The sequence below is a fragment of the Oncorhynchus nerka genome, linkage group LG21, assembly GCF_034236695.1.
Source record: "Oncorhynchus nerka isolate Pitt River linkage group LG21, Oner_Uvic_2.0, whole genome shotgun sequence".
Classification (NCBI taxonomy): domain Eukaryota; kingdom Metazoa; phylum Chordata; class Actinopteri; order Salmoniformes; family Salmonidae; genus Oncorhynchus; species Oncorhynchus nerka.
The window spans coordinates 22,966,432-22,989,655 of NC_088416.1; the positions used below are offsets into that span (position 1 = coordinate 22,966,432).

A 23,224-nucleotide genomic window follows, 5' to 3' on the forward strand; every position below is an offset into this window, starting at 1 on the left:
TGTGGCTCTCTGCAAAATCTCCGGATGTTTTGGAACTACTGAACATAACACTCCAATGTAAACTCAGATTTTTGGGTATACATATGAACTTTATCTGAAAAAACATACATGTATTGTGTAACATGTCCTATGAGTGTCATCTGATGAAGATCATCAAAGGTTAGTGATTCATTTTATCTCTATTTCTGCTTTTCGTGACTCCTCTCTTTGGGTGGAAAAATGGTTGTGTTTTTCTGCTACTAGGTGCTTAACTAACATAATCGTTTGGTGTGCTTTCGCCGTAAAGCCTATTTAAAATCAGACACTGTGGCTAGATTAATGAGAAGTTTATCTTTAAAATGGTGTAAAATACTTGTATGCTTGAGGAATTTCAATTATGACATTTCTGTTGTTTTGAATTTGGCGCCCTGCGCTTTCACTGGCTGTTGTTGAGGTGGGACGCTACCGTCCCGAATATCCAAGAGAGGTTAACTTGGGTCAAACGTTTCAAGTAGCCTTCCATAAGCTTCCCATAATACTTTAGGTGAATTTTGGCCCATTCCTCCTGACAGAGCTGGTGTTATGGAGTCCGGTTTGTAGGCCTCTTTGCTTGCACACGCTTTGTCAGTTCTGCCCACACATTTTCTGTAGGATTGAGGTCAGGGCTTTGTGATGGCCACTCCAATACCTTGACTTTGTTGTCCTTAAGACATTTTTCCACAACTTTGGAAGTATGCTTGGGGTCATTGTCCATTTGGAAGACATTTGTGACTAAGCTTTAACTTCCTGACGGATGTCTTGAGATGTTGCTTCAATATATCCACATAATTTTCCTCCCTCATGTAGCCATATATTTTGTGAGGTGCACTAGTCCCTCCTGCAGCAAAGCACCCCCACAACATGATGCTGCCATTCCCGTGCTTCATGGTGTTCTCCGGCTTGCAAGCCTCCCCCTTTTCCTCCAAACATAACGGTGGTCATTATGGCCAAACAGTTCTATTTTTGTTTCATCAGACCAGAGGACATTTCTCCAAAAAGTACGATCTTTGTCTCCATGTGCAGTTGCAAACTGTAGTCTGGCTTTTTTTATGGCGGTTTTAGAGCAGAAGCTTCTTCCTTGCTGAGCGACCTTTCAGGTTATGTCGATATAGGACTCGTTTTACTGTGGACATAGATACATTTTGTACCCGTTTCCTCCAGCATCTTCACAAGGTCCTGTGTGGTTGTTCTGGGATTGATTTGCACTTTTCACACCAAAGCACGTTCATCTCTAAGAGACAGAATGCGTCTCCTTCCTGAGCGGTATGATGTCCCCTGCATTGTCCCATGGTGTTTATATTTTGGTACTATTGTTTGTACAGATGAACATGGTACCTTCAGGCGTTTGTAAATTGCTCCCAAGGATGAACCAGACTTGTGGAGGTCTACAATTGTTTTTCTGAGGTCTTCGCTGATTTCTTTTGATTTTCTGATGATGTCAAGCAAAGAGGCACCAAGTTTGAAGGTAGGCCTCAAAATACATCCACATGTACACCTCCAATTGACTCAAATTATGTCAATTAGCCTATCAGCAGCTTCTAAAGCCATAACATCACTTTCTGGAATTTTCCAAGCTGTTTAAAGGCACAGTCAACTTAATTTATGTAAACTTCTGACCCACTGGAATTGTGATACAGTGAACTATAAGTGAAATAATCTGTCTGTAAACAATTGTTGGAAAAATTACTTGTGTCAAGCACAAAGTAGATGCCCTAACCGACTTGCCAAAACTATAGTTTGTTAACAAGGAATTTGTGGAGTGGTTGAAAAACTAGTTTTAATGACACCAATCTAAGTGTATGTAAACTTCTGACTTCAACTGTATTTCAGAACTGCAGTTTCCTCTGGTTGGAGCAAGTGGGCAGGGCAGTATGCAAGCATAGTCTAAACATCAGACAGGATGGCATTGTTTCCCTCAATCCGTGAAATGGCTACTGCTATAGGTTTCAGGAGTTTCAGGCTGCTTACCACTCTCTCCCAAAATGCACTACAGTTCAAACGTTTGGGGTCACTTATAAAAACGTGTTTTTTTTCCATTAAAATAACATCAAAATGATCAGAAATATAATGAAGACATTGTTAATGTTGTAAATGACTATTGTAGCTGGAAACGGCAGATTTTTTAAAATGGAATATCTACGTAGATATGTGTTCCAATAATACGTTGTGTTAGCTAATCCAAGTTTATCATTTTAAAAGGCTAGTTGATCATTAGAAAACCCTTTTGCAATTATGTTAGCACAGCTGAAAACTGTTGTTATGATTAAAGAAGCAATACAACTGGCCTTCTTTAGACTAGTTGAGTATCTGGAGCATCAGCATTTGTGGGTTCGATTACAGGCTGAAAATGGCCAGAAACAAAACTTTCTTCTGAAACTCGTCAGTCTAATCTTGTTCTGAGAAAGGAAGGCTATTCGATGCGAGAAATTGCCAAGAAACTGAAGATCTCGTACAATGCTGTGTACTACTACTACTTCACAGAACAGCACAAACTGGCTCTAACCAGAATAGAAAGAGCAGTGGGAATCCCCGGTGCACAACTGGACAAGTACATTACAGTGTCTAGTTTCAGAAACAGACGCCTCACAAGTCCTCAACTGGCAGCTTCATTAAATTGTACCCGCAAAACACCAGTCTCAACATCAACAGTGAAGAGACTACTCCAGGATGCTGGCCTTCTAGGCCAAGCACAAGGACAGGTGAAACAGATCAGGGTGTGACATCTACAACATTATCAATGTCTACACTGTACTTCGGATTAATTTTATGTTATTTTAATGGACAAAAAATGGGCTTTTCTTTAAAAAACAAGGACATTTCTAAGTGACCCCAAACTTTTGAACGGTAGTGTACATCACCCAGGAGGATCCTCTTGATGGGGCTGTCCATATCGGCAGACTGTGATATGGCCATTTCTTGGAGAGACTCCAGGAGACTGTCAAACCTGATAACAACACCACCCAAACAGGTGTTGCTGGGCAGCTTCAATGTGGTGCTCTTATTCTTCTCACTTTGCTTGGTGAGGTAGATTGCTGCTATAACTTGATGACCCTTCACATACCTAACCATTTCCTTGGCAGTCTTGTAGAGTGTATCCATTGTTTTCAGTGCCATGATGTCTTTGAGGAGCAGATTCAATGCATGAGCAGCAGAGCCAATGGGTGTGATGTGAGGGTAGGACTCCTCCACTTTAGACCAAGTAGCCTTCATGTTCGCAGCATTGTCTGTCACCAGTGCAAATACCTGCTGTGGTCCAAGGTTATTGATGACTGCCTTCAGCTCATCTGCAATGTAGAGACCGGTGTATCTGTTGACCCTTGTGTCTGTGCTCTTGTAGAATACTGGTTGAGTGGAGGAGATGATGAAGTAAATTATCCCTTGCCCATGAACATTCGACCACCCATCAGAGATGATTGGAATGCAGTCTACTTTCTCTATGATTTCCTTGACCTTCACTTGAACTCTGCTGAACTCTGCATCCAGAAAATGAGTAAATTAAGCATGTCTGGTTGGAGGGGTGTATGCTGGGTGAAGAACATTCAGAAATCTCTTCTAATACACATTGCCTGTGAGTATCAGATGTGAACCATTTCGAGCAAGACATTCATCAGCATTTCTCTGACTACTTTCCTCCATTGAGTCCCAGGAGGACAATGAGCTGTTGCTATCGATAATGTGTCTCAAACATCATTTTCACCTTGAATAGAAGTCGAGGGACTTTTGTCAGAGGTTGCTCGTTGTGAACGCTGAGGGAACTTTATGCACTTGGACAGATGATTCTGCATCTTTGTTGCATTCTTCACATATGATTTGGCACAATACTGGCAAATGTACAGCTTTCCTTCTACATTAGCTGCAGTGAAATGTCTCCACACATCAGATAGTGCCCGTGACAGTATCCTGTAAAGATTTAGATTTTTTTCAATACAATTCCATGTACAGATAAATAGTTCAGCAGTTAGATTAAACAACTCCTTTGTAAGATAAATGTTTTTAAATGAAACATGTATGGAAACAGCTGAATTAACACTCCTCAGTTAGCAGGCTCAAGCAAGCTAAAACCCACATGGTAGGAGAAACTAACTATCAGAAATTGTAAACAAGTTAGAAATGATTTTAAAACACTTTGTTGTAGGCTACTATTTACTAGTTAACAAAAAATCATGATTGTCGTATACAATATATTCACCCCACCCAGAATTTTTATCAAAACTTACCAGACAGCATGTAGTCCTTGGCTCAGACAGTGTAGTAGTGTGGGCTCAATAGCATCTCATTAGTGTGCAAGATCTTGAGAATCAGCTGCACATGTGATGGAAGAATGCACTGTACATGCAGAGCAATTCCATTGAATTGGGGATAGTCTAACCAAAATATGCCACAGGACCTATAACTGCCTTATGTGTATCCCATAAAAAAGGTTCACTGTTATTAGCGACATTTTGAAAATTTAATTTAAGAAAATTTCTCCAAATTCCAGGGATTAACTTCCCAAGGAAAATTTCCCGGAAAGTTTCTGACCCTTTGCAACCCTAGTGTTAGCCATATTGTAAGGCTGGTAGCCATTTTGATGCCGGTCTTCTTCTCGAGAAACACCCACAAGCATAATGCATATTCAGCCAATAAAACAGTCAATAAACAAACACAGGTACTCTTCCACTGTTTCACATTTTCACAAACGTAAATATTCTTACTATAGTACAGTAAGAGGGGAAGGATTGGCCTGTTGAATGCAAGTCAATGGTGATGGTAGTTAATTGTATGTGCATTATAATGGCATGCTGTCAAATATGAACCTTCAGCTCCAGGGTGAAATGTTATTTACCTGCACAGTCTTGAAGCTCCTTAGCTGTCAGCATGTCCTGATGTTCTCCTCTTTCCCCCTCCTCACCATCCTCCTTCCTGCTTCTTTCTTCCTCAGCTTTCCATCTGCTGTTCTTCTCTCCATCAGCCAGCCCCGGCCCTGAATTCACTTCACACAAATGTGGAAGACATATCTTTTAGCAGCATGCACCAGGTGTACCAGGTAACAACTGATGAGACAGGCGCTTTTGGTGGATTTGAAGAGACTTCAAACTGCAGGATGTGAAAGGAATTATTATGGAAATTCATCCAGCTAACTCAGCCTTCAGTTTGCCATTCGTCTCCACTGTTACACCTGAACCAATATGGAATGCAGGTATTCTAAAATACAGATTCTTATGAAGCAATTGACGATACTGACGCTTGCAGTGAAGTTCAACATCATTATAAAAAACGGAATAATGGGCTGACTATGTCTATGACTCCCTCTCGTATATTGACATTCAGACCTCTTGACTTCATTTACCAAACCTGTAGGATTCTGAATTGAATAGATCTAATGACACTCTAACCATATGAACGTTTGGGACTGAGCATTATATTACTGCGGCGCTCGTTGTCTGCAGAGGCAGCCCTTTGGCACTATGGCCAAATCAAATTCCCATGAAGAGGAATGGGCCATCAGAGACTGTATTGACCCATCTTTTATCTCTGTTTCTGTATTTAGTTGAGGAACATGTCCAGGTCAGCCCTATGCTGCAGGATAGAAATAAACAGATGCACAATCACACTAACAAGCTAAAAGGGTTATAGTGCGGGTGTCTAACATACGGTGCGCGGGCCGGAGGGGGTCCAATCTGGCCCGCGTGTGGTTAGAGTTACTTAAAATGACTAAAACTGTGTGAAACTTATAACGGACCTACATGTACACAGTTTCTTGCCTGTGTCTAGCATTCTAATAACCACCAGAATTAAAGCCAGACAGTCAAGGAAAATGGGTAGAGGAAGATTTTTTGCACATTTTGACGACGAGGAAATAACACATTGTTTTGTGTGGTCCCCAGACCTCATTGAAAACTGAATGCGGCCCCTGGGGAAAAATGAGTTTGACACCCCTGGGTTATAGGGATAATTTGTGTGTTTACACATGGACTGGCATCTTTCTTTCAGTAAAGTGAATCACAATGGTCTTGGGGGGGTACTTTCCATAAGGTATCCCTCACAGCCATTAGCACCTAAAGCAACTAATGAGCAGTTCTGAGATCAGTAATGACAAACAAAAAAATACTAGACAACATCTCTTTAAGAATCCCTTCAGGATAGGAGTAGCATAAGTACGGGCATGACAGCTCTGCCACATTCACTGCAGACAGAGGCAGGTATTTTTCAGTATTAATAATGGGACTCAATTTCTGTGCCTGCCTGTAAAAAAAACATGAAACAATCAACAATGGGTTCTGGAGAGCTTAGAATTGCCAGGATGATGTCTGAGACAATTGACATGAAAGTGTCTCTCTCTGACCCCTCTATCCCAGGAGGACTCAGGGTATTGTACCATTGATTTCCACTGAAAATCACCTGTAATGAGCTTGCGTTCCCCAACTCCCCAGCGTTCCCCAGCTCCCTCAAAGACCAAATGAAATTGGAGTCTGTTGCTAACTGGGTAATGCAGTATTCAAGAGCTGAGTGTGTGTGCAGAGACGTGATAATTAGAAGCAGTCGGTGGTGGGGAGCACCACACACATGCTACCACGCAGAGTGTGTGTGAATGTGCATGTGCGTGTGTGTGTGTGTGTGTGTGTGTGTCATTCAACTACTCTCCTTGGGGTACTGACAAGAAAAAAGGAGGACAGACATGTATTCATGGCGTTATCTCCCCCCCTCCGTCCTTCCCTCTCTCTCTCTCTTTCAAAAGGTATATGTCAAAGAAAGAATAACATTTACTTTTCTCTCTCTCCCTCCCCCTCTCTCTTTGTACCCCCCCCCCCCCCCCTCTCTCTTTCTCTCTTCATCCCTAGTTGGGTGCATTAGTGTTTTAAAGAATTATGAATAGATTTGTGTTTGTGTATGTGTGTGTGTGTGTGTGTGTGAAACCAAGCAAGTGAGATATACAAAGACTGAGAAGGAGAGATTGAGTGTACGTTCCAAAATAGCACTTATCTATCCTAAATGTAAACATATTAATTTTTGTTACACCAACAATCCCCACTGAGCACACATACTGTCATTGCTACCACCATTACCTATGGGTTGCAAGAGCAGAGTAGGGTTGCCATAGGAACCAATAAAGGTAATGGCCATGTTCTTGAGCACATGCCGCAGGGGGTGAGGGGGGGCAATGGAGGGAGGGGATGCGGGGGGTGCAAGTGAGTCAGAATAAGGACCGATGAGGGGTTGAAGTTTAAAAAGCAGAACCTTCTCTAGTCTACCCATTCATAACGGCACCCTCAGCATTACTAGCCACTTGTTCGTAGTGACAACACCAGCACACAAAATGAACTCACTAATAGGATAACATTTACAGTAACGTGATAACATTTGCAGCGTTGTCACTCTATTTTCTATAATGTATTCAGTGGAGGTTTGAGTTAATGTTAATGATGTTATCTGTGATGAGAAGTGGAGCTGAACTCATCTCAGGCATGAGGTTTCATCAAGGGCTTAAAGCATTACTAAATGATCCTTAATGGGATGGAGCTAACCCTTAACCCACACTGTCCAGTGTATTTGTGTTTTCATTAAATATTACTGAAGATAATTTAAGTGTGATTCAGATGCAGGCAGCACACAAAAGGCATTGGAGATTTATTTAGGATAGCCTACCTGTTAACGCAACGGGCCAAGTGTATATTTACTTAATTGAGCACTCAGGTTGAACTGTATAGAATAGAATTACTACATTTTTCCAGAAGGATCTTCAGTTTTGGCAAGTCGGATAAGACAGCAACATTCACACATGACTACAAATGCTTACTCGCTGCACATTGTAACGAGGTGTCATGTAGAAGTAGTGGGTGGAGGAGTCAGGCGCAGAGAGCAGGGTAGTTGATATGTGGAATGTTTATTCCCAAAACAACTGTGTCGGTCAACGCCACACACACGGGCGCAATAAGACCCAGTCCAAAACAACAGGACGAAACGGTTCGAGAGCAAAATACTTCCACAGAAATCACACACATCAAATAACAGAAAACAAGCCCGCACAAAAGCCGGCGGGCCTACCGGGTTTAAATAGCCCAAAACCTAAACAAGAAACAGGTGCAACTAATCAGACAACACTAAATGAAACAGAAAAGGGGATCGGTGGCAGCTAGTAGGCCGGCGACGACGACCGCTGAGCGCCGCCCGAACAGGAAGAGACACCATCTTCGGCGGGATTCGTGACACGAGGATACGTGAACGCTTCCATACAGCCGTTACACCTTAGCTTGTGGAAGGCCACGGCAGCAGTTTTTCAACTCTCGACTCGGAAGAAACAAAGCCTATTATTAACTTCTGTGTCCAGTTGCAGGTGGAACTCCAAAAACCAGAGAATATTCAGAAAATGATTAAAAATGTTTTTTGTATAGAGTGAGAAAAGCCTCTTGCATGTGTGTAGATCTTTGTTTTGGTTGCACAGTGTGACGTGGTTGCCTCCACGTCGCTTAGAAACGACTAGTTCCTGCAAAGATGTTGGGAAATGCAAAATGTCTGGCTGCTAAAATGGCGAGGGGAACTCAGGTGGATGGATTATCTTGGCAAAGAAGGAATGCTCACTAACAGGGATGTAAACAAATTTATGCACAACATTTGAGAGAAATACTGTTTTTGTGCTTGTGGAAAATTTCTGGGATCTTTTATTTCGGCTCATGAAACATGGAACCAACACTTTACATGTTATCTTTATGTTTTTGTTCAGTGTATAAAAAAGGGGCCAATGTGTGACATAAGGGTCAACATTTCTAAATGGTTTGATATACATTTAAATATGATTGTCTTGTAGCTTCACACGTGTAGTTACAGGAATAAGAGTTTAGATGGGCACAATGAGTCCGTAACTCCTAGCAACAACAAACATCTAAAAGTAATTTAAAATGTCACTTGCTTTAATCAAATTCTCTATCATTTATAGCAATGCTGAACCTTGAAAGAATGAAAAAGATAAACAACAGCATTTCTATATAAAAATAAAAAAAAGTTTATATAATAATTCAATACAATAATATAATACAATGGGTTCTATCAATAAAATTTAATTAATAATAATAACCAATAATGAAATAATTACACTCAATAAACACTTCAAGCTGTGTGTGTGTGTGTGTGTGTGTGTGTGTGTGTGTGTGTGTGTGTGTGTGTGTGTGTGTGTGTGTGTGTGTGAAGGCTCGACATCATGTTCTTGCTTCCTCTTCCCTCCACTCCCCCAATGTGCTTTGAGAGGGAGGTGGGGAATGGAGGAAACAAGGGGAGAATCTCAATTGCATTTCCTTCATTCCTCACATCCTCGCATCCTTCTCAAAACCCATTAGATAAGAAGGTGAGAGGGGAGAGACCTCTGACCTTTTCATCCAATAGTTTTTGAGAAGGAGACGAGGAGAGAGGACGCAACAAATCAAGTAAATGCAATTGAGGACAGATGAAGCAAGTATTTGACAGTTATGCCTTTTCTTTACAGTGCCAGACTGACTGAGCTACTCTAATACCAATGGCCTTTCCAGAAACAACCCCTAGCCCCTACAGCCAAGAGTCTAGACACTTGTGGAGATCTGAGAGGGATTGATGGGTGGTAACATGGTGAGAGCTCCACCTTACCCTCTGATAGGCTTGGTGGAATTTTGGCGGTATTGCTTAAATCTGTTCAATTCTCTCAGATCTCTACAGTGTCTAGGGGTTGTTTCTGGACACGACCCCGCAAACATTCGGGTGTGGGGTGGACCTACAGCACCACACTTGAGGCAATGGTTGGATGTTTAATTCCATTGCTATACACACAGATTTGCACAGGTGTAAATTGGACACACCCACGGCACACTATCAGGCTGATCAGGCAGGTCTGGGTAGCCAGAGACTTGCTGTAAACAGTGAACTGAAGACCTGCTGCAAACAGTGAAAGGATATATTTACATGTCTACTATTCACACCCTTGCTTCATTCCAGCTAGTTAGATGTGCAACCACTGACCAGTGACAATTTCAGCATGTAAATCTTGGTGGGGCAAACTCCCAAAATGTTTTTTTCGATGCATGCCAGCAAAGCCACTACACAACACTAAACAATACATTAATTGCACTATAACGGTGACAAATGGTACCCATACATTGTTAGGGCCTACACAAAGCTGTCCTAACAGCAGAGCTTTCTTTTCAGCACCATGACGTGAATCTTTACCACTGATACACCAGGTTGTCAGCGGAGCCTTGTCTGGCAGCGAAACAGTTAATTCAGCCTCATTTACTGCCTTTAAAAAAAACAGAGCTGATATGGTTGACTTCCTTAAACATATGTGGTTTCTACTGACAATTGAGATGTACAAACTTTGGCACAAGGGAAGCAAGGAACCATGAGCGCAATCCATATTTTCGATTAAGACATTAATGAGCAAGCTAAGATGGACGTAGTCAATATAACTATTTGTTCAGCACTTTTGAAATGTACAGCCACAGAATTCAGAATATGGGCCGTTCTTACAGTATTCTCCCTGTACACCGAGTCAGAATTGTATGATAAATAAAGGGGGCATATAAACAGACAATGAAAGCTCTTACAATATTTGATGATGACATTTCTCTAAAACAGGCTATAGGCTACATGTGCACCACCAAGTCAGAACAGTAGGCTAAGTTATGAGGGGGAAAGGGACCAAAATATTAGGGTGAGGCACATGGGCTACTAACAGCTTACTACAGAACATACACTTAGTATTACTTTCTTAGCTACAGTATACATATCTCCCTGGCATATTACATCCTTTATGCAGCAGCATACCACACATTTTTGGACTCCCCTTGTTGTGCTGTGCTCACTTGAACAGGAAGGTGGCGCAGCGGTCCTTCCTGTCAACAAACTAGGGGCATATGCCGAGTCTAGAAATAGATACGGTTGTAATGGCTATATGCCATCATTTAATAAGATTACCAATGGTTCGTCAAGTAACTAGGATATATCAGTCAGCTAACCATTTACAGTAACAGCAGTTCATTAATAAGTCAATACACACTAAATCTTATGCAGAAAGTGATCTTACCCTATCTTGGCAAATCAAATCAAATCAAATCAAATTTTATTTGTCACATACACATGGTTAGCAGATGTTAATGCGAGTGTAGCGAAATGCTTGTGCTTCTAGTTCCGACAATGCAGTGATAACCAACAAGTAATCTAACTAACAATTCTAAAACTACTGTCTTATACACAGTGTAAGGGGATAAAGAATATGTACATAAGGATATATGAGTGAGTGATGGTACAGAGCAGCATACAGTAGATGGTATCGAGTACAGTATATACATATGAGATGAGTATGTAGACAAAGTAAACAAAGTGGCATAGTTAAAGTGGCTAGTGATACATGTATTACATAAGGATGCAGTCGATGATGTAGAGTACAGTATATACGTATGCATATGAGATGAATAATGTAGGGTAAGTAACATTATATAAGGTAGCATTGTTTAAAGTGGCTAGTGATATATTTACAACATTTCCCATCAATTCCCATTATTAAAGTGGCTGGAGTTGGGTCAGTGTCAATGACAGTGTGTTGGCAGCAGCCACTCAATGGTGGCTGTTTAACAGTCTGATAGCCTTGAGATAGAAGCTGTTTTTCAGTCTCTCAGTCCCAGCTTTGATGCACCTGTACTGACCTCGCCTTCTGGATGATAGCGGGGTGAACAGGCAGTGGTTCGGGTGGTTGATGTCCTTGATGATCTTTATGGCCTTCCTGTAACATCGGGTGGTGTAGGTGTCCTGGAGGGCAGGTAGTTTGCCCCCGGTGATGCGTTGTGCAGACCTCACTACCCTCTGGAGAGCCTTACGGTTGAGGGCGGAGCAGTTGCCGTACCAGGCGGTGATACAGCCCGCCAGGATGCTCTCGATTGTGCATCTGTAGAAGTTCGTGAGTGCTCCTGGTGACAAGCCGAATTTCTTCAGCCTCCTGAGGTTGAAGAGGCGCTGCTGCGCCTTCTTCACGACGCTGTCAGTGTGAGTGGACCAATTCAGTTTGTCTGTGATGTGTATGCCGAGGAACTTAAAACTTGCTACCCTCTCCACTACTGTTCCATCGATGTGGATAGGGGGGTGTTCCCTCTGCTGTTTCCTGAAGTGGCACTGTGGCATGTTATGAGCAGCTATGAAACAATTAATGAATAGACTAATAGAGTCATGAATGGCGTTAGAAGGGTGACTTCCTACTTTGAAAGGACAGGAAGTGTTGGCTGTGCACTTGACCAGGTATTCCACATTTAACCCCACCCACATTTTAACATTGAAATACCAAGTCATTTTTTTGGTTTTATATTTTATAAAAACAAAAACATGAACAAGCAATATGTTTATGCTCCCCCACTATTCCTTTGCTTGGAAAACAAAGGATCAAAATGTACACAGACCTTAATCTTACCTCAGGAATCTTGATTTAATGTCATCTATGGTGTAGGCAAATTACCTTGACCATTTCACAACATAGACACAAATGTTCTGTCAATCCTCAAGATCAACATTAATTCCTGCACTTTGGCTTTTAAAATTGAGTGCAGTATCACACAATCTCTTTATCACTTGATGTCATTCAGACTAAAACGTTAACATGGTCTTAGAGCATTTCGTAATATTCTGTATGTTAATCCGAGGACACTCCATTTAGTATATGTTACGAATTACAATTCGTACTATATGTTATGAATTTGCAAAATGTACAATATGTTATGAATTTGTCCATGATGAGCTTTGAACTTGCAACCTTTGGATTGCTAGACGTTTGCGTTATACGCACACCCATCAACCCCAACGTAACCATACAAAACGTAACATACACTACATGAACTAATCGTTGAAACATCTCATTCTAAAATAATAGGCATTAATATGGAGTTGGTCCACCCTTTTCCTGCTTTAACAGCCTCCACTCTTCTGGGAAGGCTTTCCACTAGATGTTGGAACATTGCTGTGGGGACTTGCTTCCATCCAGCCACAAGAGCATTAGTGAGGTCGGGCACTGATGTTGGGCGATTAGGCCTGGTTCTAATTCATCCTAAAGGTGTTCAATGGGGTTGAGGTCAGGGCTATGTGCAGGCCAGTCAAGTTCTTTCAAACCGATCTCAACAAACCATTTCTGAATGGACCTTGCTTTGTGCACGGGGTCATTGTCATGCTGAAACAAGTAAGGGCCTTCCTCAAACTGTTGCCACAAAGTTGGAAGCACAGAATCGTCTAGAGTGTCATTGTATGCTGTAGCGTTAAGATTTCCCTTCACTATAACTAAGGAGCCTAGCCCAAACCATGACAAACAGCCCCAGACCATTATTCCTCCTCCACCAAACTTTAAAGTTGGCACTATGCATTGGGGAAGGTAGTGTTCACCTGGCATCCGCCAAACCCCAATTTGTCTGTTGGACTAACAGATGGTGGAGCGTGATTCATCACTCCAGAGAACGTGTTTCCACTGCTCCAGAGCCCAATGGCGGTGAGCTTTACACTGCTTCAGCCAACGTTTGTTATTGCGCCAAATTGATCTTAGGCTTGTGTTGCGGCTGCTCGGCTACGGAAACCCATTTCATGAAGCTCCCGATAAACAGTTCTTGTGCTGACGTTGCTCCAGAGGAAGTTTGGAACTTGGTAGTGAGTGTTGCAAACAAGGACAGACGATTTTTACGCTCTACCTGCTTCAGCACTCGCCAGTCCCGTTCTGAGAGCTTGTGTGGCCTAGCACTTAGCGGCTGAGCCATTGTTATGCCTTTACGTTTCCACTTCACAATAACAGGACTTATCGTTAACAGCACTTACAGCACTTGCGGTTACAATTGCATCGATTGTATACACTAGTCAGCAACGGGTTTGACTGAAATAGCAGAATCCACTAATTTGAAGGGATGTCCACATACTTTTGGCCATGTAGTGTATCATACTAATTTGAGTGTCCCGGATTTACATTCACTATGTTTTGTCTAGTCTATGAGACCAGGCTGTAAAAGCACATCAAACAACTATTATGCATAATCATTAAAGAACCTCACTAAATTACAGTATCTATTTTAGTTTTATTAATCATATTAAAGCTACTATTTCTGTTTGAAGCATTAGATTTTGCAATCACATGCATTATTTTGAACATGTGTGCCCATAAAAACTGTTTTCACACCATGAGATAGGGAGATACGAAATTACAGTGCACTTCTGTGACCTCCTTTTAAAAAGAAGAGTCCGACACCAATATCAATACGATTTTTGCCAAATCTGTAAAGACTCCAAGCATGAGAAAGGGTTTCAACTCATTCATTATATTGAATGTATCTATGTTCCCCCTTTATATCTTAATGTGGTCACTTGGAAGAAAAAAAACATATTATTATTATTAATGACTTTGTAACAGCTCCAAACAGAGAGAGAAATGCTAACTGGTTCCCCAGTTTATAGAAAGACCCATCAGCAGTTTCCTCTGTCAGTCGTTGACAGTCACTCAATTAGCCCAAGTCAGCTAACATTTTATAGATTGCTAGGTACGTTTCTAGTCATGTAAACATTGTAGTAATCATGGCCAAATCTCAAGGTAAATGCCCAGCAGTCAATTTAGGAAGTAAACTAAAATCACAATTGAATAATATAACATTTTTAAATGTTTCAACAACTTCTCAATAAACTGAAAAGTAGAAGCTATTTATTTCAAATTTGTTTTCGATTATTTTTTATTCAAATCACTTCCTGAATTGACTGCCTTCAATTCGAATTGAGCCCAATCCTGGTGTCCAGCGGCCCTGACCTCCAGGGGCCCCCGTTGATTATATTACTTTCACTTTCACTCGGAATTATAGGAATTAGCTTTAAAACTGAAACATTTTATCTCCATCCCATGACAAAATGTGTAGAACTGCAAGAAATGTCTCTATGCCCCATGGCACATTATTTTGGAATTGCAGAACATTCACTTTAAAGCTGCGATTTTTTACTATCCTCTTCCAAGAGTGGGGGCACTCAAATGTTTTGTCCCCGACGTGGTGGGGACAAATACATCTCACTTAGGGCCCCGAAAATGCTAGAAATGGCCCTGGTGAAAGGGCTTTTTAAAAATAGAGGCGATCATTCCGAGATGGCGCACACATTGATTAATTACACCGTTTGAAATGCTGCGGTGGGGGGCGGATGGGATCCGCGTGGGAGACAGTGACAGCATGTAGGAGAAGGAAAGAAGAGAGAATCACTGAGGAGGAGAACGGAGATAGCGAGAGTCAGAGCGAAAAACTCGTCAAATGAAAGCTGTAATTAGTGATCTATGAAGTGAAAGAGAGCTGGCCCAGGCTTATCCCAGGTGTCCGTAAGTTAGCCCACTCAATTTAGAGTGAGAGACCTACGTAGCGGCGGCCCACCTGTTCCCTGCCCCTCCCGTCAACATTGATGCATGCGACCATATGGATTTTCCAAGCTTATTGTCTAGGGGCGGGAAATCCCAATTATAGCCTACTTTTGTGAATTCACTCACTTCGCTACATGGAAGAAGGCTACTTTTGTGCCACAGCTGTCAAAATCAATTCAAGTGTGACCACCTCATTTTCTCTTTTAGAAACGTTTAGAACTTGATTATATCATACAGGCCTAAATGCTAAGAAAATAGATGTGATAGAGAGAGTGACTAATTAGTCCTAGTTTAAATATCCCATAGCAGCATAATCATTACAGTAAGTGACGCACAAGCCTATGTGTGCGCAACAACCTGCGCACATTTCTCGCACTTGTTGTTTGCGCTTTGAAACCTTGGCAACCCAACTGGTGAGTGTATACTCCAAGCCTGGGTTGGATCAAAACAAGGTTTATCTTCAGTCACTGTTTACAGCTCAATTTTCTTTTACCGACATATGAAACTCAATGGCAGGGACAGATGATACTGACCCACAGTTTCAGCAGTGGAACCAGGACGCACAGAATGTGCAGATAATTCAACAGCCTGTAAGTGTGGCCAACAGGGATTTTTTTCAATAGCAAAAAAATACAGTTGACCTGTTTACTTGGCATATCATAGAGACTGTAATTCTATGTGATATTTAACACCCACGCTCATTTACAGAGAAAGTTGGCTCTCTATATGCCATTGACTTCATTTGCAGCATCATTAAGGGAGGCATCTTTAGCTTCCAACAGCTGTGATTTGAGTTTTGTTGTAATAGCTTGATGAGTCATATCTTCTTGATGCATATCTCCGGCTCACTACCTTGTAGTTTTAATTGGATGTTTTATCACGCATTGCTACTGTTAACTATGTTGAGAGAGTGGGCTGATATTGCCTGCCTCTTAACAGTAGTTCATCCATGGCAGTATTAGATATGGGAGATAGATATTCTCCCTGGCTATATGCCTCCAGTCAGCGAGCCTCATTAAAGTCTCATGTCTCCGTCCCAGGCTTCCCAGCAGCCCACAACCATCCTCCAGCAGCTCCCTGCTGCTGTGTCATCTCCCACTCCCTCCATCCGGCCAGGACACGTTAAGCAGGGTGCGTATGGCAGGCTGTCAAGATAACTTTTCAGACAGAGCCCACATCTCTCAGCTTGCCTGACATGGGTTTCTGCCTCCAACACATGCCTGCAATATTATACAGTGTATTTTCTCACCTCACTCGTTCTCTCTCTGTGTGTGTGTGTGTGTGTCCGTGAAACTGTGAATGTCACTTCAGGTGCCAGCTGGACCTAAGGGCCAGAGCTCAACCATCTATAATGGCGGTCAAGGCTCTTTATGGCACTCCTTCTCCCCCTCTAGCCTCATTGTCTGTCTGTTGGTCGCTCAGGCCAGGGCAGTGATTGTCTGTCTGTTGGTCGCTCAGGCCAGGGCAGTGATTGTCTGTCTGTTGGTCCCTCAGGCCAGGGCAGTGATTGTCTGTCTGTTGGTCGCTCAGACCAGGGCAGTGATTGTCTGTCTGTTGGTCGCTCAGGCCAGGGCAGTGATTGTTTGCTCTGACTGACATCCTTCTGGCTGACCTTTCTGCTCTTCTTACTTTCAACTCACTTATATTGAGGTTCATTTCAGTAGTGGCATTCTTTCTGATATTATTCAATGAGTAGTTTGGATTCCTCTCATTTTGACAGATTTGTATAATATAGTGTCGTTTTGCTAAATGTTGCATCAGGCTGTCGCCAGAGCACCCTGACAAGCAGCCAGGGGGAAAAATATGTATTTTCATATTGCTGGAAGGATATCAGACAGAAATTGAGGAAGGGAGAGGATAGAACATTCAGGATGTCAGATTTGATTTAGAACTCGTGATTGGACACCATGCGGGTTGAAACAGGTTGATTGTCACATAAAGGATAAAGGACAGCACAACAGGCATATAGAAGAAGTTAGCTTCCGTGTGTGTGTGTGTGTGTGTGTGTGTGTGTGTGTGTGTGTGTGTGTGTGTGTGTGTGTGTGTGTGTGTGTAATGTTGCTCTCTGCTATTCTCCAGACCTGGTGGAGCTGATGATGATCCAAAATGCTCAGATGCACCAGGTCATCATGAACAACATGACCATGTCAGCCCTCAGCTCATTTGGCCATTCCCAGTTCCACCATCCGTCTACCTCTGAGGTACAGTCATTTGGCTATTCCCGGCCCCACTCTCCACCACTGAGGTACATTTACTGTTCGTCACATGTGCCAACTTATCATCCAGCCTGTCCGTGTGCAGCACACTCATCTTACATGAATCATCTGAAAACATGTGTTTCAGTAGGTAGAGACATACCTAACCTGATATATACATACCTAACCTGATATATACATACCTAACCTGGTATATACATACCTAACCTGATATATACATACCTAACCTGATATGACAATCTAGAAAAGGAAACAGACCGAGGTCAGATTGGCTCCTCACATTAGCTAATGCTCCTAAAAGTTATTTTTGGAGTCTGTTTTGGGTCACACTGTTCCTTGTCTGTTTAGTGGTTGTGTTGAGGCTCCATAAGCAGTTGGTCATCCAACCCAATGAAGTGGAGAGTGAGGATGTGCCCCAAATGTCACCCTATTCCCTATATAGTGCACTATTTAAAAAAATAATTAATAGAGAATAGGGTGCCATTTGACACACGTTGTGTCTGAATAGGCTGTTTTTATCCTCCCTTCCAGGCCAGCTGGCCCCCAGTGATTTTTTTTTTTACAGCTCCTGAGTGGCGCATCTCAGTAATAGAGGCGTCACTACAGACTCTGGTTTGATCCCGGACTGTATCACAACCGACCGTGATCGGGAGTCCCATAGGGCAGCACACAATTGGCTCAGTATCGTCTGGGGTTAGGGGAGGGTTTGCCAGGGCTAGGACGTCATTGTAAATAATAATTTGTTCTTGACTGACTTGCCTAGTTAAATAAAGGTTAAATACTGCAGGAGGAGGATCCAGAGGTGTACCACTACCATTACCAGCCTACCCCGGCCTACCTGCCCTACCCAACCTGGTTGCCTCCACCCCTGCCTCACCCTAGCCTGGTCTACCGCAACACCCCTGAACCCCTAGAGCTAGCACCCTCACCACACAGAGACACCACCAGGTGATTCATAACACAACCCCATTCATAACACCTACCTTATCCACACTTACATAGACTGATGTTGTGACACAATGTGGGCCGGCGATAACAATGATACGCATGTGTGATGTCATCCAGGAGGGCGGTCCCACCTCCTCCCCCACCCAGCGCTACCAGGACCGTGGGGGCTGACGTCCCTCCAGCAACAGGTACAAAACTGGAACACTCTGTACATATCTGCTATATGTCTGTAGAACACATATTGCGGCAGTAGCGTGAACACATGGGTGTCCATAGCAGAACAGCAGATAAAACATTGGGAGGGAGTTACCATAGAAATAGAATGACTCAATAATCTGTGGTACTGTACATACAGAACATTGAGCTGGGGGGATGGGAAGTCTCAAAGGCCTTATTGGGAACGTAAGGGGCTGTGTAACGGTCTTCTAACATGTAGGATCTAACCATATATATCTTATTAAATTACTACTACTAATTCCTAATTCTATGGATCTAACATCCCAATTAGCACCCTCTGTTAGATGATGTGAGAGCTCTGTGATGCTGGTTGGTGGAGGATCATAATGACGCTGATGAGGGTGCTGACAGTGCTGCTGATTGCGATACTGTGGATTATAACGAGGCTGATTATACTAAACACTTGTGAGGAATGTGTTCATCAGATGCATTCCATGTCTCTCTTTGTCTTGCGAATGTGTAGATTACTATGATGCTGCGGAGAGAAGACAGTGACAACAAGAGCAGAAATCTACATCATCCATTCATCGTTAGCCTTGTTTTTACAAGATGGAATCATTCTAAACGTGTCACAGTAAACAGAACTACATTTCAGAGGCAATGCAGTTTTGTTCTTTATAATAGTTATTCATAATATCATGTTTTTGAATCTTGCAGAAATCGTATAATGCTCACCATAGTTCTGTTTTTTTTTCTCCATGTTTTAATGTGTGTCTTTTTAGATTTGTTATTTCAAGTAAAGAAAAGGCCAAGATCATCATTGTTCAGCGTTGTTCAATGTTTTTAAGCTCACTTCCAGACTTGTACTGTAGCTCAGTTGGTTGAGCATGGCACTTCTAACACTAGGGTTGTGGGTTTGAATCCCGACACCAACCATACATAAAATGTATGACCATAAGTTGCTTTGGATATATGCCTGCTAAATGACATATATTATAGTCGTTTTGGCCTTATTTTTACATGCATTACACAAAATACCCAGCAGGGTGCAGCATCATCTTTGTAATGACAAAGTCAGAGGGCGCTTTTCTATGACTGAGTTAGTTTTTAGCAGGTTGACATTTATTGTCATGAATCTTGATCTGGAGGCAGCTCTGCAGAGAGGTCACAAGCTAACACAGACAGAAAGTCATAAAATCCGTTTTTAAACCTAACATTAACCACACTGCTAACCCTAATGCTTAACCTTAAAATAAGACCAGAAAGCACATTTTTGTATTCATACATGTTTGCGATTTAGACAATTTTGACTTTGCAACTGGCCCATCTTGCGGAAATTTCTCAGTTTTGCCTACAGGGCAAGATTCATGACAATAAATGTCAAGCTGCTTGTTTATATTCATGTCTATCAGCATGTCACTTGTTATTTCAGTGAGTTTCTGGCAAGTTCATATATACACTACATGACCAAAAGTATGTGGACATCTGCTTGTCGAACAGCTCATCCCAAAATCATGGGCATTAATATGAAGTTGGTCTCCCCTTTGCTTCTATAACAGCCTCCACTCCTCTGGGAAGGCTTTCCACTAGATGTTGGAACATTGCTGCAGGAACTTGCTTCCATTCAGCCACAAGAGCATTAGTGAGGTCGGGCACTGATGTTGGGCGATTAGGCCTGGCTCACAGTCAGCGTTCCAATTCATCCCAAAGGTGTTCAATTGGGTTGAGGTCAGGGCTCTGTGCAGGCCAGTCAACTTCTTCCACACCGATCTCGACAAATCATTTCTGTATGGACCTCGCTTTGTCATGCTGAAACAGGAATGGCGGCGAGCTTTGCACCACTCCAGCGGACGCTTGGCATTGTGTATAGTGATCTTAGGCTTGTCTGCAGCTGCTCGGCCATGGAAACCAATTTCATGAAGCTCTCAACGAACAGTTCTTGTCCTGACGTTGCTTCCAGAGGCAGTTTGGATCTCAACAGTGAGTGTTGCAACTGAGGACAGACAATTTCTACGCGCTACACGCTTCAGCACTCAATGGTCCCTTTCTGTGAGCTTGTGTAGCCTTGCGGCTGAGCTGTGGTTGCTCCTAGATAATTCCACTTCCCAATAACAGCACTTACAATTGACCAGGGCAGCTCCAGCAGGGCTGACATTTGCATATTGACTTGTTGGAAAGGTGGCATTCTACTGCCAATGTTTGTCTATGGAGTTTGCATGGCTGTGTACTTGATTTTATACACCTATCAGCAACAGGTGTGGCTGAAATAGCAGAATCCACTAATTTGAAGGGGTGTTCACATACTTCTGTATATTTAGTGTATGTGAAAAATATGCATATTTTATTGCATATCTAAGCATATTCCTTGAGCTGTCTGTATCCTCCAGACGAGTTGTTATTTTTTTTAAGAAACTAAATATGGTTCTCTGCATCTCTGATAAAATCTGGGAAAAAGATGGAAAGGAATGTGAATTATTCAGTACATTTTGTTATTGCTTGCTTTTCTAAAGTTGACCAATCTTACATTTACATTTACATTTAAGTCATTTAGCAGACGCTCTTATCCAGAGCGACTTACAAATTGGTGCGTTCACCTTATGACATCCAGTGGAACAGCCACTTTACAATAGTGCATCTAAATCTTTTAAGGGGGGGGGGGGGTGAGAAGGATTACTTTATCCTATCCTAGGTTCCTAGGTATTCCTTAAAGAGGTGGGGTTTCAGGTGTCTCCGGAAGGTGGTGATTGACTCCGCTGTCCTGGCGTCATGAGGGAGTTTGTTCCACCATTGGGGGGCCAGAGCAGCGAACAGTTTTGACTGGGCTGAGCGGGAACTGTACTTCCTCAGTGGTAGGGAGGCGAGCAGGCCAGAGGTGGATGAACGCAGTGCCCTTGTTTGGGTGTAGGGCCTGATCAGAGCCTGGAGGTACTGAGGTGCCGTTCCCCTCACAGCTCCATAGGCAAGCACCATGGTCTTGTAGCGGATGCGAGCTTCAACTGGAAGCCAGTGGAGAGAGCGGAGGAGCGGGGTGACGTGAGAGAACTTGGGAAGGTTGAACACCAGACGGGCTGCGGCGTTCTGGATGAGTTGTAGGGGTTTAATGGCACAGGCAGGGAGCCCAGCCAACAGCGAGTTGCAGTAATCCAGACGGGAGATGACAAGTGCCTGGATTAGGACCTGCGCCGCTTCCTGTGTGAGGCAGGGTCGTACTCTGCGGATGTTGTAGAGCATGAACCTACAGGAACGGGCCACCGCCTTGATGTTAGTTGAGAACGACAGGGTGTTGTCCAGGATCACGCCAAGGTTCTTAGCGCTCTGGGAGGAGGACACAGTGGAGTTGTCAACCGTGATGGCGAGATCATGGAACGGGCAGTCCTTCCCCGGGAGGAAGAGCAGCTCCGTCTTGCCGAGGTTCAGCTTGAGGTGGTGATCCGTCATCCACACTGATATGTCTGCCAGACATGCAGAGATGCGATTCGCCACCTGGTCATCAGAAGGGGGAAAGGAGAAGATTAATTGTGTGTCATCTGCATAGCAATGATAGGAGAGACCATGTGAGGTTATGACAGAGCCAAGTGACTTGGTGTATAGCGAGAATAGGAGAGGGCCTGGAACAGAGCCCTGGGGGACACCAGTGGTGAGAGCACGTGGTGAGGAGACGGATTCTCGCCACGCCACCTGGTAGGAGCGACCTGTCAGGTAGGACGCAATCCAAGCGTGGGCCGCGCCGGAGATGCCCAACTCGGAGAGAGTCATAGAGAGTAAAAGGATGCAGAAAGGGAGGAGAGGAGGGTTGAGGAGGCAGAATCAGGAGATAGGTTGGAGAAGGTTTGAGCAGAGGGAAGAGATGATAGGATGGAAGAGGAGAGAGTAGCGGGGGAGAGAGAGCGAAGGTTGGGACGGCGCGATACCATCCGAGTAGGGGCAGTGTGGGAAGTGTTGGATGAGAGCGAGAGGGAAAAGGATACAAGGTAGTGGTCGGAGACTTGGAGGGGAGTTGCAATGAGGTTAGTGGAAGAACAGCATCTAGTAAAGATGAGGTCGAGCGTATTGCCTGCCTTGTGAGTAGGGAGGGAAGGTGAGAGGGTGAGGTCAAAAGAGGAGAGGAGTGGAAAGAAAGAGGCAGAGAGGAATGAGTCAAAGGTAGACGTGGGGAGGTTAAAGTCGCCCAGAACTGTGAGAGGTGAGCCGTCCTCAGGAAAGGAGCTTATCAAGGCATCAAGTTCATTGATGAACTCTCCGAGGGAACCTGGAGGGCGATAAATGATAAGGATGTTAAGCTTGAAAGGGCTGGTAACTGTGACAGCATGGAATTCAAAGGAGGCGATAGACAGATGGGTAAGGGGAGAAAGAGAGAATGACCACTTGGGAGAGATGAGGATCCCGGTGCCACCACCCCGCTGACCAGAAGCTCTCGGGGTGTGCGAGAACACGTGGGCGGATGAAGAGAGAGCAGTAGGAGTAGCAGTGTTATCTGTGGTGATCCATGTTTCCGTCAGTGCCAAGAAGTCGAGGGACT

General features: G+C 43.3%; 1 protein-coding gene across 1 annotated transcript; it reads left to right on the plus strand.

Annotated features, from left to right (window-relative positions):
- Positions 1–15,777: 15,777 nt before the first annotated feature.
- LOC115103607 (proline-rich protein 29-like) lies at positions 15,778–21,045 on the plus strand. Its single transcript, XM_029624450.2, has 6 exons — positions 15,778–15,954; positions 16,405–16,495; positions 17,444–17,565; positions 18,368–18,528; positions 18,646–18,716; positions 19,229–21,045. Exons 1-6 carry the CDS (start codon positions 15,874–15,876, stop codon positions 19,258–19,260), a joined length of 558 nt encoding a protein of 185 aa, XP_029480310.1. The 5' UTR covers positions 15,778–15,873; the 3' UTR covers positions 19,261–21,045.
- The last annotated feature ends 2,179 nt before the right edge of the window (positions 21,046–23,224 follow it).